The 13800-nt window shown below is 36.7% G+C and overlaps 1 protein-coding gene across 1 annotated transcript in view; it reads left to right on the top strand.

Annotated features, from left to right (window-relative positions):
• The window catches only part of YME1L1 (YME1 like 1 ATPase), a 52577-nt gene that overhangs the window by 28702 nt on the left and 10075 nt on the right, over positions 1-13800 (top strand). Inside the window, exons 9-11 of the mRNA XM_081157547.1 lie at positions 9829-9919; positions 12747-12899; positions 13484-13616. Of these exons, the coding sequence (XP_081013673.1) occupies positions 9829-9919; positions 12747-12899; positions 13484-13616 (377 nt within the window). The remainder of the gene's footprint in view (positions 1-9828; positions 9920-12746; positions 12900-13483; positions 13617-13800) is intronic.

The following is a 13800-nucleotide window of genomic DNA, read 5'->3' as shown; positions in this document are numbered from 1 at the left end:
CTTGCCATTACTTGTTGTTTGTTGATTTATTGTTGACAGCCATTCTGACAGGTGTGAGGTAATACCACATTGTGGGTTAATTTGAATTTCTGATGATTAGTGACATTGAGTATCTTTTTATATATCTATTGGCCATCTGTATGTACTCTTTGGAGAAGCGTTTGTTCAGGTCCTCTGCCCATTTTAAAAAATATATATTTTTATTGATTTCAGAGAGAGGAAGGGAGAGGGAAAGAGAGATAAAACATCAATGATGAGAATCGTTGATTGGCTGCCTTCTGCATGCCCCTGACCGGGGATCGAGCCCGCAACCCGGGCATGTGCACTGACCGGGAATCAAACCCTGATCTCCTGAATCCTAGGTTGATGCTCAGCCGCTGAGCCACGCACGCCCGGGCGGGAGTTTTTTGATTACTGCTTTGATTTTGTTGGCTTAATTGGCCTGTTCAAATTTTTTGATTCCTTTGATTCATTCTTGGGAACTTGTATGTTTTCTAGGAATTTTTCCATTACTTCCAAATTGTCCAATTATTTGGCATAAAATTTTTCATAGTATTTTCTTATAATCTTTTTTATTTCTGTGGTATTAGTTGTTTTTCTTTAATTTTTGATTTTATTTATTTGGGTCCTTGTTTTTTTCTTGATGAATTTGGTAAGCAGCTTATCAATCTTGTTTATCTTTTAAAAGAACCAGCATTTGGTTTCATTGGTCTTTTGTATTTTTTTTTTTATTCTATTTTATTCTGCTCTGCTCTTAATTGTTTTCTTCCTTCTACTTACTTTGGGCTTTATTTATTGTCCTTTTTCTAGTTCCTTTTGGTGTAAGGTTAGATTGTTAATAATTAAGATTTTCCATGTTTCATTAGGTAGGCCTGTAATGCTATGAATTTCCCTCTTAAGACTGCTTTCATTGTGTCCCATAGATTTTGAGTTTTCACTTTGTCATTTGTCTCAAGTTATCTTTTAATTTTTTTTATCTCACTGTTAATCCATTCATTTAGTAACATGTTATTTAGCCTTCATGTATTTTTGTGTTTTTAATTTTTTTTCTTGTAATTGATTTCTAGTTTCATACCATTACGGTTGGAGAAGATGCTTGAAATGATTTCAGTCTTCTTAAATCTATTGAGGCTTGTTTTATGGCCTAACAGGTGGTCTATCCTGGAAAATGTTCCATGTGCACTTGTAAAAAATGTATATCCTGCAGTTTTAGGGTGTAATGATGTGAAAATATCAATTAAATCCATCTAATCTAATGAGTTGTTTTAAGGCAATTGTTTCCTTATTGATTTTTTTCGTCTAGAAGATCTGTCCATTGATGTCAATGGGTTATTAAAGTCCCCTATATGATTGTCTTACTGTTGATCTCTCTTTTTATGTCCATCAATATTTGCTTTATATATTTAGGTGCTTCTGTATTGGGTGCTTAAATTTTTACAAGGGTTATTTCCTCTTGTTGGATTGATTTTTATTTTTTTTTAATTATTACATAATGACTTTTGTCTCTTAATAGCCTTTGTCTTAAAGTCTATTTTGTCTGATACAAATATTGCTACTTTCACTTTTGTTTGTTTGTTTGAAATATCTTTTTCCATCCCTTTACTTTCAGTCTGTGTGTGTGTCTTATTCTGAGGTCATTTTCTTGTAGACAGCATATATATGGGTCTTGTTTTCTTATCTATTCAGCTATCCTATGTCTTTTCATTGGAGCATATATTCCATTTACATTTAAAATGATTATTGATAGGTAAGTACTTACTGCCTTTTTTTTTTTTATAATTACACTCTTTTTCTTCTTATAGAAGTCCCTTTAACGTTTCTTGTTGATTGATTTTTTTTTTTTGAAGATGAACTCCTCCAGCTTTTTCTTGTTGGAAAAACTTTATTTCTCCTTCAATTTTAAATGATAGCCTTGCTGGGTAGAATAGTCTTAGACGTAGGTCCTTACTTCTCATCACTTTGAATATTTTGTGCCAGTCCCTTCTGGCCTGAAGTGTTTCTGTTGAGAAATCAGCTGACAGTCTTGTGGGAGTTCCCTTGTAGGTAGTTGTCTTTCACTTGCTGTTTTTAAGATTCTCTCTTTATCTTTAACCTTTGCCATTTTAATTATGAAGTGTCTTGGTGTGGGCCTCTTTGTGTTCACCTTGTTTGGGACTCTCTGTGCCTCCTGAATTTGTGTGACTTTTTCCTTCACCAGGGAAGAGATGTTTTCAGTTATTATTTCTTCTAGTAGATTTTCAGTCCCTTGTTCTTTTCTCTTTTTGGCACTCATATGATGTGGATGTTGTTATGCTTGGTATTTTCCCAGGGATCTCTTAGAATGTCCTTATGTTTTTCAATTCTTTTTTCTTTTGTTTTTCTCTTCTTGGGTGTTCACTGTTACCTTGTCTTCCATATTGCTGATTTGACCCTCTGCTTTATCTAATTTGCTGTTGATTCTTTCTATTGTAGTCTTCATTTCAGATATTATATTCTTCATTTCTGACTGGTTCCTTTTTTGTGGTTTCTGTGCCCTATTTATGTTTACTATCTCGTTAAGTTCTTTGAGTAGCCGTATAACCATTGTTTTGAACACTGTATCTGGTAGCTTGCTTGCCTCGATTTTATTTAGTTCTTTTTCTGGGAATTTCTCCTGTTATTTCATTTGTGGCATGTTTGACCCCCCATTTTGGCAGCCTCTCTGTATTTCTTTGTGTGTTAGGTAGATCTGTTAGTAACCCAGTCATGGTGTTCTGGCCTTATTTAGTAGGTGTCTTGTGGGGCTCAGTGGCACAGTCTCCCTAATCACCTGAGTTAGGTGCTCCAGGAATATCCCTTGTATGTATTATGTGAGCCCTTCTGTTACATTTGAGTCTTGATTGCTGTTGGCCCATTCATGGGTGACTCAGGCTGGTGACTATGAGGAATGACCCTGATCACAGTGTTGAAGCTGATGTGTGAGTGCTTACCCCATGAAGCAGAATTCACCCCAGCAGGGTCTGCTGTCTGCCAAGATCTCCCTTTGGGTGTGCCACTTTTGGAGCTAGTTGGGTTGTGCTCTGATGTTGTCCGAAGCCCACCACCAGTGTGTTGATTCTGGGGCATTTTGGGAGGGCCTCCATCTCAGGTCAGTGTCAGAGGCTGCTTGTAACCAGCCTTGGATTACCTGTCTGGAGCTACATGCAATCTGCAGAATTTATCTGACTCTGCTGGGTCTGGGTGTGCATGGGAGGGGCCAAGCTGCTACTAAAGCCTCCTCTATCAGCTCTGAGCCCAAGGCCAGGTTAGCCAATGGCCCAAGGCACCTCAAGATCCACCTCTGCCTGCCAGCTGCCTGTGAAGCTCAGTTATTAGAAGAGGCTGTTGCAGTGCATGAGTTGCATGAGATAGGTTCTCAGTGAGTTACTAGGTAGGGGCAGGTGATGTAAACCTGATGGGTACAGATTCAAATCAGGTGTCCGTGCTGGGCCTGAGGCCACTCAGCAAAAGTATTAGGGTACACCAAGGCCAGCCGCTGCCCACCTGGGACCCGCGGGCCCTTGTCAGGGAATAGTGTTTCAGGGAGTCAAGATGAGGCTGGCAGAGTTCACCAGGCTAAAACCAGTGAAGATTTGGCTGTGTGGAGGGGGAGTTATGCACAGGAGCAGAGGTGCACTCAGGCACGCAGTCTTCCCATGTATTGGCACTGTTCAAGCCTGCCTGAACCCCTTGGAGAGCTCCTCAATAAGGTCTGCATCTCAGACCTAGGCTGGAGTCTGCGAAAGACTAGGAGCAGTCCTGTTCAGGCAGGGCCTCCAGTAGCCAGCATGGAGGGGCTGTTGCCCCTCCCAGGCTGATACTGTATGGAGGGGAGGCTACACCCAGGGAAGATGGCATCTGTGGGCAGCGTGGGAGAGCGACCCCAGCACAGGGACACTTGGTGCTGTTACTCCAGCCCTCTCCCTGCAGCCATGCCAGTCAACTTCTCCCTTTATGATTCCAGTCCCACCCCAGCTGTTCCTCTGGTAGAGCCCAGGGCAAGGTCACAGTTTTAATTGGGGTGTTCAGGGTATGATTGAGAGGTGACATTTAAGTAAAGATTTGAAGAAGATGGGGAAAACTACATGTATTTGAACTAAGAACAAGTTTTGCTACAGGAAGAGAGAATAAAGGTCCAAAAGAATTAATGTGCCTTGTTTATTTGTTGAGCTATGAAAAGATCAGGTTTTGTAAAAAAAAAATGTTTTTTATTGATTTTATAGAGAGAGGAAGGAGAGGAAGAGAGAGAGGTATGTCATTCAGTTGCCTCCTGTACACACCCTGACTGGGAATCGAACCAGCAACTTTTCGGTGCACGGGATGATGTTCAACCACACTGGCCAGGGCTGAAAAGGTCACTTTTATGTAGAATGGAGTGAGCAAGGTGAATTTTCAAAAATACTGGGAGATGAGACCAGGGAGGTAAACAGAAGCAGATTGCATAGCATCTTGTCAGACATTATAAAAGACTTTGGCTTTTACTCTGAGAAAGTGGGAGTCATTGAAGCATTTTGAACAGAGAAATAATATGATTTGATATAAAACTTAATGGGAATTCTGTTTGGGGCATATTGTGTGTGAGATATCCAGATGAAAGTGTTGAGTAAGGCTGTGGTACCTCAGTTTACGAACCTCTCCGTTGACAAACATTTCGGTTTATGAATGCTCTAAACCCAGAAGTAAATGCTTCGGTTTTCCAAAACGCCTCGGAAGTCGAAAATGCCACACGGCTTCTGCTGAGTGCAAGATCCTGAGGCCTAGCTGTTGGCCCCTTGGTTTTCACACGTTTCAGAACTCAAATGGTCTTCGGGAATGGATTACATTAGAAAACCGAAGTACCACTGTAATAGTGATTACATTTAGATGTATTAAAGAGAAGAGGCCTAGGTACTGAGTTGTAGAGCATTAAAAGGTTCAGAGGACAGAAGAATAACCAGGAGAAAAGATTGAGAAGCTGCCAATGAGGTAGCTGAGCGTAGTATTCTATAAGCAAATTTCACAGTGAGGGAGTGATCAACTATGTGGAATGCTGTTGATGAGCTGATGAGAAGTGATTGGTCTATGTAGCAATGGGGAGACCATTGGTGTACTTGATAAAGAGCAATTTCAGTGGTGAAGCAGGGATTAAATCCTGATTGCAGTGAATTTACAAGACATGGAAGGAAATTAAAGGGAACAGATTATTACAAATAATTTTTGAATTTTGTTGGAACGGGTAGTGCAGACAATTCATCTATTATAAAAGGAAATAAAGTAGATGTGTATAAACTGGTAGGGTGGGGTTTATATGAGGGTGGGGGTTGTGGAAGTTCATTGACTGTGAAGTTAGAATCTGAGTCATCAGCTGAGAGAATGTATGAAAGGAAGAAGAGGGATGACTGGTTTATGGAGGAGGTGTGAAATTATGTAGGAATAAACGAATGAATGAATTAGGGAAATGAAATATGATTGCTGGGCTCACTCTAAAGTTGGGATCATGAATTTATATTGAGACCAGTCAGCATTAATGTTTTCTTCTACTGATTATTAAGCAGGAGGGGAAGCATAATAGTAGTGTTTAATTATTTGAAAGATTGCTAAAGATTGTCTTGCAATTTAATGACCTGTCACAAATGAATGTGTTCAAATAGAGGTGGGGTACTTGTCTTTGAGGCATGTTTTAGAAGAAATTCTTCCTGCAGGACATACTTGAAATCTATGACTGCTAAGGACTCTTCCAACTCTGAAGAGGCTGATGATGTTTTTCTGTTCTTCCTCTTTTCATACTCTGATCCCTATTTATACATAAGCATTATTTTTCAATCTTCACTACTGGGGAATAAGGCATCAGGAAATATGGCAGTTTTATGCCAAACAGTCCTTTACTTTCCTTTGCAATTTAAATAGCTGTGAACCCTGTCGGAATTGTAAAAAGGGAATTGAGGAAGAGGTTGGTGCAGTGACTATTTGAAAACTAGACTTATCAGTGCAGTGGTCCCTTTTCATTCTTTTTGAGGTCTACAATTAGAAGGCCTGTTCAGCATTGAACTTATGCTGAGGCCATGCTTAGTGAGTCATTCTTTCTTTCTCCTTACAGTGTATATCCAGGGTGGGCAAAAGTAGGTTTATAGTTGTTAGTGTGCATAACAGTTTATTATTTATTAATTATTGTATTATTTACTTGTAAACCTTTTGCCTACCCATGCACTTACTTAATTACTCAATATAGCACGCTTCTTTTGGAAATTGGACATTTCTGAGTACAAAGTTATAAAAAACATTAACCAAACATTAGAGAAGAGGGACACTGCAAGGTAGAGCCTCACAAAGTTTTCTGTGCTAATATGAATAAATGTGTGATATAAAATCTAAATTTATATAAAGCAAAGTAATTCAGTAGCATTTACTATAGTAGGTATGCCACTAGGTAGTACCTGTAATCAATTTTATGAAGTCTTAATAAACTTGTATAGGAATGTCATTTCCTTGCCCAGAATATCTGATTATGTCAGGACACATATATATAGTTACCATAAAAATATTAATAAGGGCTTTTATAACTTCATTTATTGCTTTGATCCCCATAACCCTCTTTTCCTCCACATATTTTATATTCCTCACCTGGGGATTCTCTTGCCACAGAGTTTTGGGAGAGAAAATATAATTTGAATAGATGATGCTTAATTTCTTTCTCTTTTTTTCCTATAGTTTAAAGTTATCCATTACCTTAACCAAAATGTATTTAGTCTTTTAGAATATTGATATCTTTGAATATTTTAAAATACTATTTTAATAATCCCGCCAAATTTTTTTAAACATAAATTTTATTGAAGCTTAACATGCACACAAAAATGGATACCTCAGTAAATTTTCACACAGTGAATACAATTGTTATCAGCACACAGCTCAAAAAAACAGAACATTACCAGAACCTCCCTAGTGCCTCTTTCTAGTTACCATCTCTTCCCACCATAAGGATAATTATTGTCCTAATGTCATAGATTAGTTTGTGCTGCTCTTTGAATTTTATATGAATATAATACATTTAGTAGGTATGGCTTCTTTCACCCAGCATGATGATTGTGAGATCCATCTATGTTGTTCTTTGGAGTTGTAGTTCATTCATCATCATTGCGTATTATTCTATTCTACGAATACCAAAACACTGTATATTTATTCTACATTAAGTAGACAATTGGGTTGTTTCTAGTTTGGGCTCAAATAGTGCTGATGTGGATATTTTTGTACATGTCTTGTGGTGAGCTTATGTATGCATTTCTCCTGGGCCTAGGAGTGGACAAATCCTTGCTTTTAACCATTAGCTTTATAAATGTTTAGTAAGTTTTTAATAACTTAAACAAAATAACTGTAAAGGCAATCTCAAACCCAACAGAAAACCTGCTTACTCATTAACAATTGTGTTCATTTCCTGGAAATAGTCCTGAGAAAAATTTTCTAGAAATCAAAGGTAGTCAGGAGTTTAATTTTAGATTTTCAGAATGCCCTTTGGCTCAAGATGTGTTTCATGTTTCAGTGCACTTCTTTTCAGCTAGTTTCTTTTTACCGTGCACAATGTACTCGAGCTCTTTTTTTCTCACTGAAAATTATTTAAATTATCTAATGTGAGATTTCAAATTGGGTGCCATTGAGATGAATTGGATTAGGAATTGTATTATGTGGCCAGTATAATTTAAAGTATGTAGATACAAATAAGTACATGCACAGACACATTTATTATTTTAATTGGTTGCCAACATTTTTTTGTTTTTTGTTTTGTTTTGTTAATCCCCACCAGAGGATATTTTTTCCATTGAATTTTAGAGAGAGTGGAAGGGATGGGGACAGGAGAGAGTAATATTGAGGTGAGAGAGACACATTGATTGGTTGCCACCCTCATGCACCCTGACTGGGGCTGGGGATCAAACCTGCAACCTAGGTAAGTGCCCTTGATTGGGGACTGAACCTGTGACCCTTTGTTGTGTGGGCTGTGACTCCAGCCACTGAGCCACACCCGCCAGGGCAGTAGCCAACATTTTTATTTAATTTTAAAAAATATGTATCTTCATTGATTTCAGAGAGAGGAAGGGGGGGGAGAGAGAGAGAGAGAGAAACATCAATGACGGGAGTGTCGTTGATAGGTTGTCTCCTGCATGCCCCCCACCGGGAACTGAGCCAGAAACCTGGCATGTGTCCTGACTGGGAATTGAACCAAGATCTCCTGGATCATAGGTCGATGCTTAACTGCTGAGCCATGCCAGCCAGGCAGTAGCCAACATTTTTAAATTGGAAAATTTCACCCATCAAAAGATTTTATTTTTTCTCTTGGAAAATTTAAGTCTGGAGCAGTAGGTCTGTATTTCTTGGTAGAGCCAAGTCCTGGTTTTGACCTGTTTAATGGACTACTTATTGTTTTTTGGTTTAGCATATTTCCACCACTATTGGGTTTTGTTTGTTTTTGTTTTTGTTTTGTTAATCCTCACCCCAGAATATTTTTTCCATTGATTTTTAGAGGGAGGGAGGGAGAGAGGGAGAGAGGGAGGGAGGGGGAAAAGGAGGGGAGAGAGAGAGAAACGTCTATGTGAGTGACACATCAATTGCTTGCCTCCTGCAACTGCCCCAGTGGGGCCAGGATTGAACCTGCAACCCAGGTACATGCCCTTGACAGGGAATTGAACCCTCGACCGTTTAGGGTGTGGGCTATCACTCTAACCACTGAGACACACCGGCCAGGGCACCACTGTTTTTTAACATCTGGCTTTCTGCACTAATTTTTGGTATCATTCTGGCACTAGGTATTTACATTTGTGACTTTTCTAGTATGCTAAGTAGGAAAATTTCTCACCATTTCTGATAGGCAGCTTCAGTAATCTTACATCAGAGTTTTAAAAATTGAACGGATGTTCTACTTACTGTCTTTGTTGGCCAGATTGGGTTTCATTCTTGCTAGGGATGACAGTTCTGCAAAACTTAATATTTTGGGGATTAAACCTTCTAACGTTTTTTGCCACGGCCCTTTACAAAACAGTATCAGTACACCATAGCTTAATTTTAGTCACTGCCCTTTGGCATTTATGAGGAACTGAATCGTTTATAATCTAGTAGAAATTCCTTATAATGAAAACAGCCTCATAATCACAAATTAATGTTTTAAGTTAAACACAGATCCCTTATCATTAATATAATATAGCAATATACTATCATTAACATACCATATAGTAATATGCTTAACATTAACATGGTATAGTAAGTTCACATAATTTGCCCTTGAAGCTTATAACCAGGTCCAAAAAACATTCTGGATTTGAAACTTAATCAAGTGCCACTGACACATTTGAGTAGAATTTTGAATATAATAGTTTTTGTTATTTGGAGGAAGCACTATATTTTTTTTAAAATGTCAGAATTTAAAAATATCTTTTATTGGGATATATAAGGTGACTTTGCATCATTGGCAATAAGGGCCAGGAGAAAACTATTTGTACATTTATAAAGGGGTATTTAAAATATATATCTGTATATATATTTTAATTGATTTCAGAGAGTGGAAGAGAGAGGGAGATAGAAACATCAATGATGAGAGTCACTGATCAGCCTCCTCCTGCACGCCCCCTACTAGGGATTGAGCCCGCAACCCAGGGATGTGCCCTGACTGGGAATAAAACCTGTATCTCCTGGATCATAGGGCGATGCTCAACCACTGAGCCACACTGGCCAGCCATAAAGGGGTATTTTTATATACTCCTTTTACTGAAACAAAAAAGTTAATTTCCAGTTACATTTCCAATTTCCAGAGAGCGTGCCTTGATAATCAAATCATTATTTTAAATTGTTTGGTAAATTGTGTCACTTTAGGTGGAGGAAGCTAAACAAGAGTTACAGGAAGTTGTAGAATTCTTGAAAAATCCACAAAAATTTACTGTGCTTGGAGGCAAACTTCCAAAAGGTAAGATATTTTCCCTTTACCAGATTTGCCATGCCATAAAAAAATACTGTAATATATTACTAACTTAATTTTTATAGGATTTAACTGATTAAAGTTTAATTCTTAATTGCTGTTTTATAAATAACTGCTCATTCTGAACATACCTTTCTATAACCTTTTTTGGGGTAATTTTAAATTTTGTTATCATTCAAACTTTTAAGTGAATTTGCAAGAATACAACAGAGAACTCTATACGCAACCCAAACTCAACAATTTAAAAATATTGTCCTATTTGCTCATTTACTTTTTTTGCATACATGTATTTTTTTAAACAATTGAGAGGAAGTTCTAAATATTACATCATTTATGCTTCTTTACTCCTAAATATCTCATTGTATATTTCCTAAGAATAAGGATATTTTCTTTATATAACTCTAGTACAGTATTAAAATCAGGAAATTTAACAATGATCCAGAACTTATCTAATTCTCAGTCATATTCAGGTTTCAGCATTTGTCCCAATAATACCCTTTTTAGTTAGGTTTCCTTATTCCACTCCCACTCCAGGTTCAGGACCCAATCCAGGTCACATATAACATTTAATTTTCTTTAATCTGAAAAAATACCTCAGTCTTTTCTTTTCTTTTTTTTTTTTTAATGGGGGTGAGGGTGGATTTTTTATGATCTTAAAAGTTTTGTAGAGTACACACAAATTTGTAGAATGTTCCTCAGTTTGGTTTTGTCTGATGTTTTCTCACAGTTACTCAGTATGATTTTTAATCACTGTGATATTGCGCTTTATAATAAAAAACATATTTGGTCTTAATCCCTGTCACAGAGCTCCTAAAACTCTTGGAATTTTATAGTGAAGAGAGCGATAAGAGGTGTGTTTTGTTGTATTAATGAGGTAACTTTTGGAACACACCTGAGGATAAGTTCAGGTTGCCAGGAGAACCTACCCTGTGTGTAGAAGGTTGGAACATTTAGTACAACCCCCTCCCATTTCTCCACCCCTGGGAGTGGGAGGGGCTGGAGGTTGAATCAATGCCCAATGTCCAGTGATTCAATCAATCATGTCTCTGTAGTGAGGTCTCCATGAAACCTCAGAAGGATGGGGTTTGCTTGCCCTACCATATGGCTGTTCCAGTTGTATATATTATAATAAACTGGTAATATACTAAGTAAATGTTTCTCTGAGTTCTGTGAACTGGTCTAGCAAATTAATTGTACTCAAGGAGGGAGACCTTGGAACCTTTGACTAGGTTGTTGGTTAAAAGCATAGAAAACAACCTGGTCTTGCCACTGGAATCTCAAAGGGATGAGGTGCAGTGTTACAGGACTGAGTTCTTAACTTGTGGTTTCTAATACTATCTCCAGGTAGGTAGTGTGAGAATTGAGTTCAATTGTAGGATATCCAGCTGATGTCAAAATCGCTTGTTGGTTTGAGGGAAAAACCCACATATTAGATTTGGGTGCAGAATTGTAATGACTTTATGGTGCCCTTCCATATGGTTGTACTACACTTTAACCATTTATTTTGAACTTTTAAATTATTTCTTATCTTTTACTGTTTAAATTAGCACTGTGATGATCATCTTAATATCTTAACACTTTGTCCACATGCTTAATTATTTCTTTAGAACAAATTCTAGATTTATTCATTTGTTACTTATAGGTTATTGTAGATTCCAGTGCTAGAAATGGAATTGTGAGTTAAAGGGGGCACTACTATATAGGCTTGTTTTTATACTCTGTAGTATCTCTGCTGAGAATGTTCAGTAGTATATAAAAATATCTGCATGAATCTCTGCTAATTTAAGGTTCATTAATTAAATCAGTACTGTTAATGGCATAGGGAGCATGTTTAAAAACTATAAAAATAATTACATTTTTCTTCCTGATCACAAGTAATATTTTATAAATTTCTGGGAAACTACTCAGGTACCAAGCAAGATACAAGTTACAGAAATTGATATGATGATGATTTAAACTAGTTAGGAACCACAATAACATGAAGATACAAGGAGATAGTCTGAATGGCATTTTTGAGCTTTCCTGAAAGAGAGTTTTTTAATGTTAAAATACAGCATGAAAAGGTTATGTAAACTAGGGAATTCTATTATTCTAACATGAAAAACTTGTTATGAAAATTTTCAAACATACAGAAAAATTAGAAATTAACTACTTTATTTACACCTAAATATTTTGTTATGTATCACCTAAGAGTGAGGACATTGTTCTAAATAAAAACAATAATTTATCCTGCCAAATAAAACGAAACATGATATTTTCTTAATATCATGTACTCTCCAGTATTTTTCAGATTTTCAACAGATGCCCCTAGAATTTTTTAAAAACATATTCTTTGTTTTTTTAATTTATCTTTATTGGTGAAAGTATTACAGATGTCCCCTTTTTTCCCCATTGACCCCTTCTACCCCACACCCACTCCCTGCCCCAGGCCTTCACCACACTATTATGGAAGTGCATCAGTTCAAGGTTAATGCATTTGTTGTTTAGTCTCTTAAGCTGTTTTTATGTGAATTTTATCTTATTCCTTAGTTTATATTCCTTTTCTTCAAGAGTCTGTCCTGTCTATGGCTGATATGTAAACAGTATTTAGATGATACAGGAAAATGAGTTATGGAGAAGATCCTGAAGTGAATCATTACTAGAGACAAATATGTTTTTCTGTGTTTCAAAATACTAATCATTGATGTGCTTTGAACCTCAAACTTATATAAATTAATAATTATTCATTTTTTATATTTATATCAGAATTTGTCTTTGTTTTTTAATTTGAATCATTCTTATATATTTCTTTTTTTTTTTTTTAATTTATTTATAGGAATTCTTTTAGTTGGACCACCAGGAACAGGAAAGACACTTCTTGCCCGGGCTGTGGCTGGAGAAGCTGATGTTCCTTTTTATTATGCTTCTGGATCAGAATTTGATGAGATGTTTGTGGGTGTGGGAGCCAGCCGCATAAGAAATCTTTTTAGTATGTTGTAATGTATTTTTCATACAATACTAAATTTTTTTTAATTTCAGGGGAAGAGGGTTTTTTCACCCTTTCTTTGCTACTTGATTAAGATTGATATTCAGCTGAAATAGCTATTTGGGGGTTCTGGTTTCAGGGAATTTCATGCGTGAGCTAAAATAGGACTGTACTCTTTTCCCAGATACAGTCAGAATTGCTAGTGGAAGTGTTAGATGCGGTTGGGGACTGCAGAAAAGCAGTTTTTTCTTTGTTGTTTTTAATTCAATTCATCATTTCTGTAGTATGTAATTAACCTCAAACCTGATTGTATATAGTTGGTACAGCTAGGAAGAATGAGTGAATACTCTGTTTTTAATATATATCATTCTTTATGGTTTGTTTTTTTTGTTTTGTTTTTCTCCTGAGGCTGTTTTTCTTTAATGAGTAGGAAAAGAAAACAACAAAACCCCTTTTCTGTGTATTTTCTCCCTAATAAATATCTTGTGTTGGCTTTTCACAGTCTTACAGGTTTTTAATATTCACATGATTTTGTTCAAAAAGTTTTGATTTCATTAAGCTTATTTGAATCTTTCCTGTTTTCTTAGGGGAAGCAAAAGCGAATGCTCCTTGTGTTATATTCATTGATGAATTAGATTCTGTTGGTGGGAAGCGAATTGAATCTCCAATGCATCCATATTCAAGGCAGACTATAAATCAACTTCTTGCTGAAATGGATGGGTAATTGAATCTTCCTGTCTTTGGAATATGGTGATATGTTTGGTAACATTTGAGAGAGAGGAAAAATCTTAATGTTTGTAGGCAACAGAGTGGTCCCTCATACAAAAAGTCAAGACAAGCTATTTTCAGGATTGTATTGCTTCTAATTCTAATGGGGTAATGTATCAACTTTTAATTGGTGGTA

The sequence above is a fragment of the Miniopterus schreibersii genome, assembly GCF_964146895.1.
Source record: "Miniopterus schreibersii genome assembly, chromosome: 1".
Classification (NCBI taxonomy): domain Eukaryota; kingdom Metazoa; phylum Chordata; class Mammalia; order Chiroptera; family Miniopteridae; genus Miniopterus; species Miniopterus schreibersii.
This window is presented reverse-complemented; position numbering and strand designations above follow the sequence as displayed.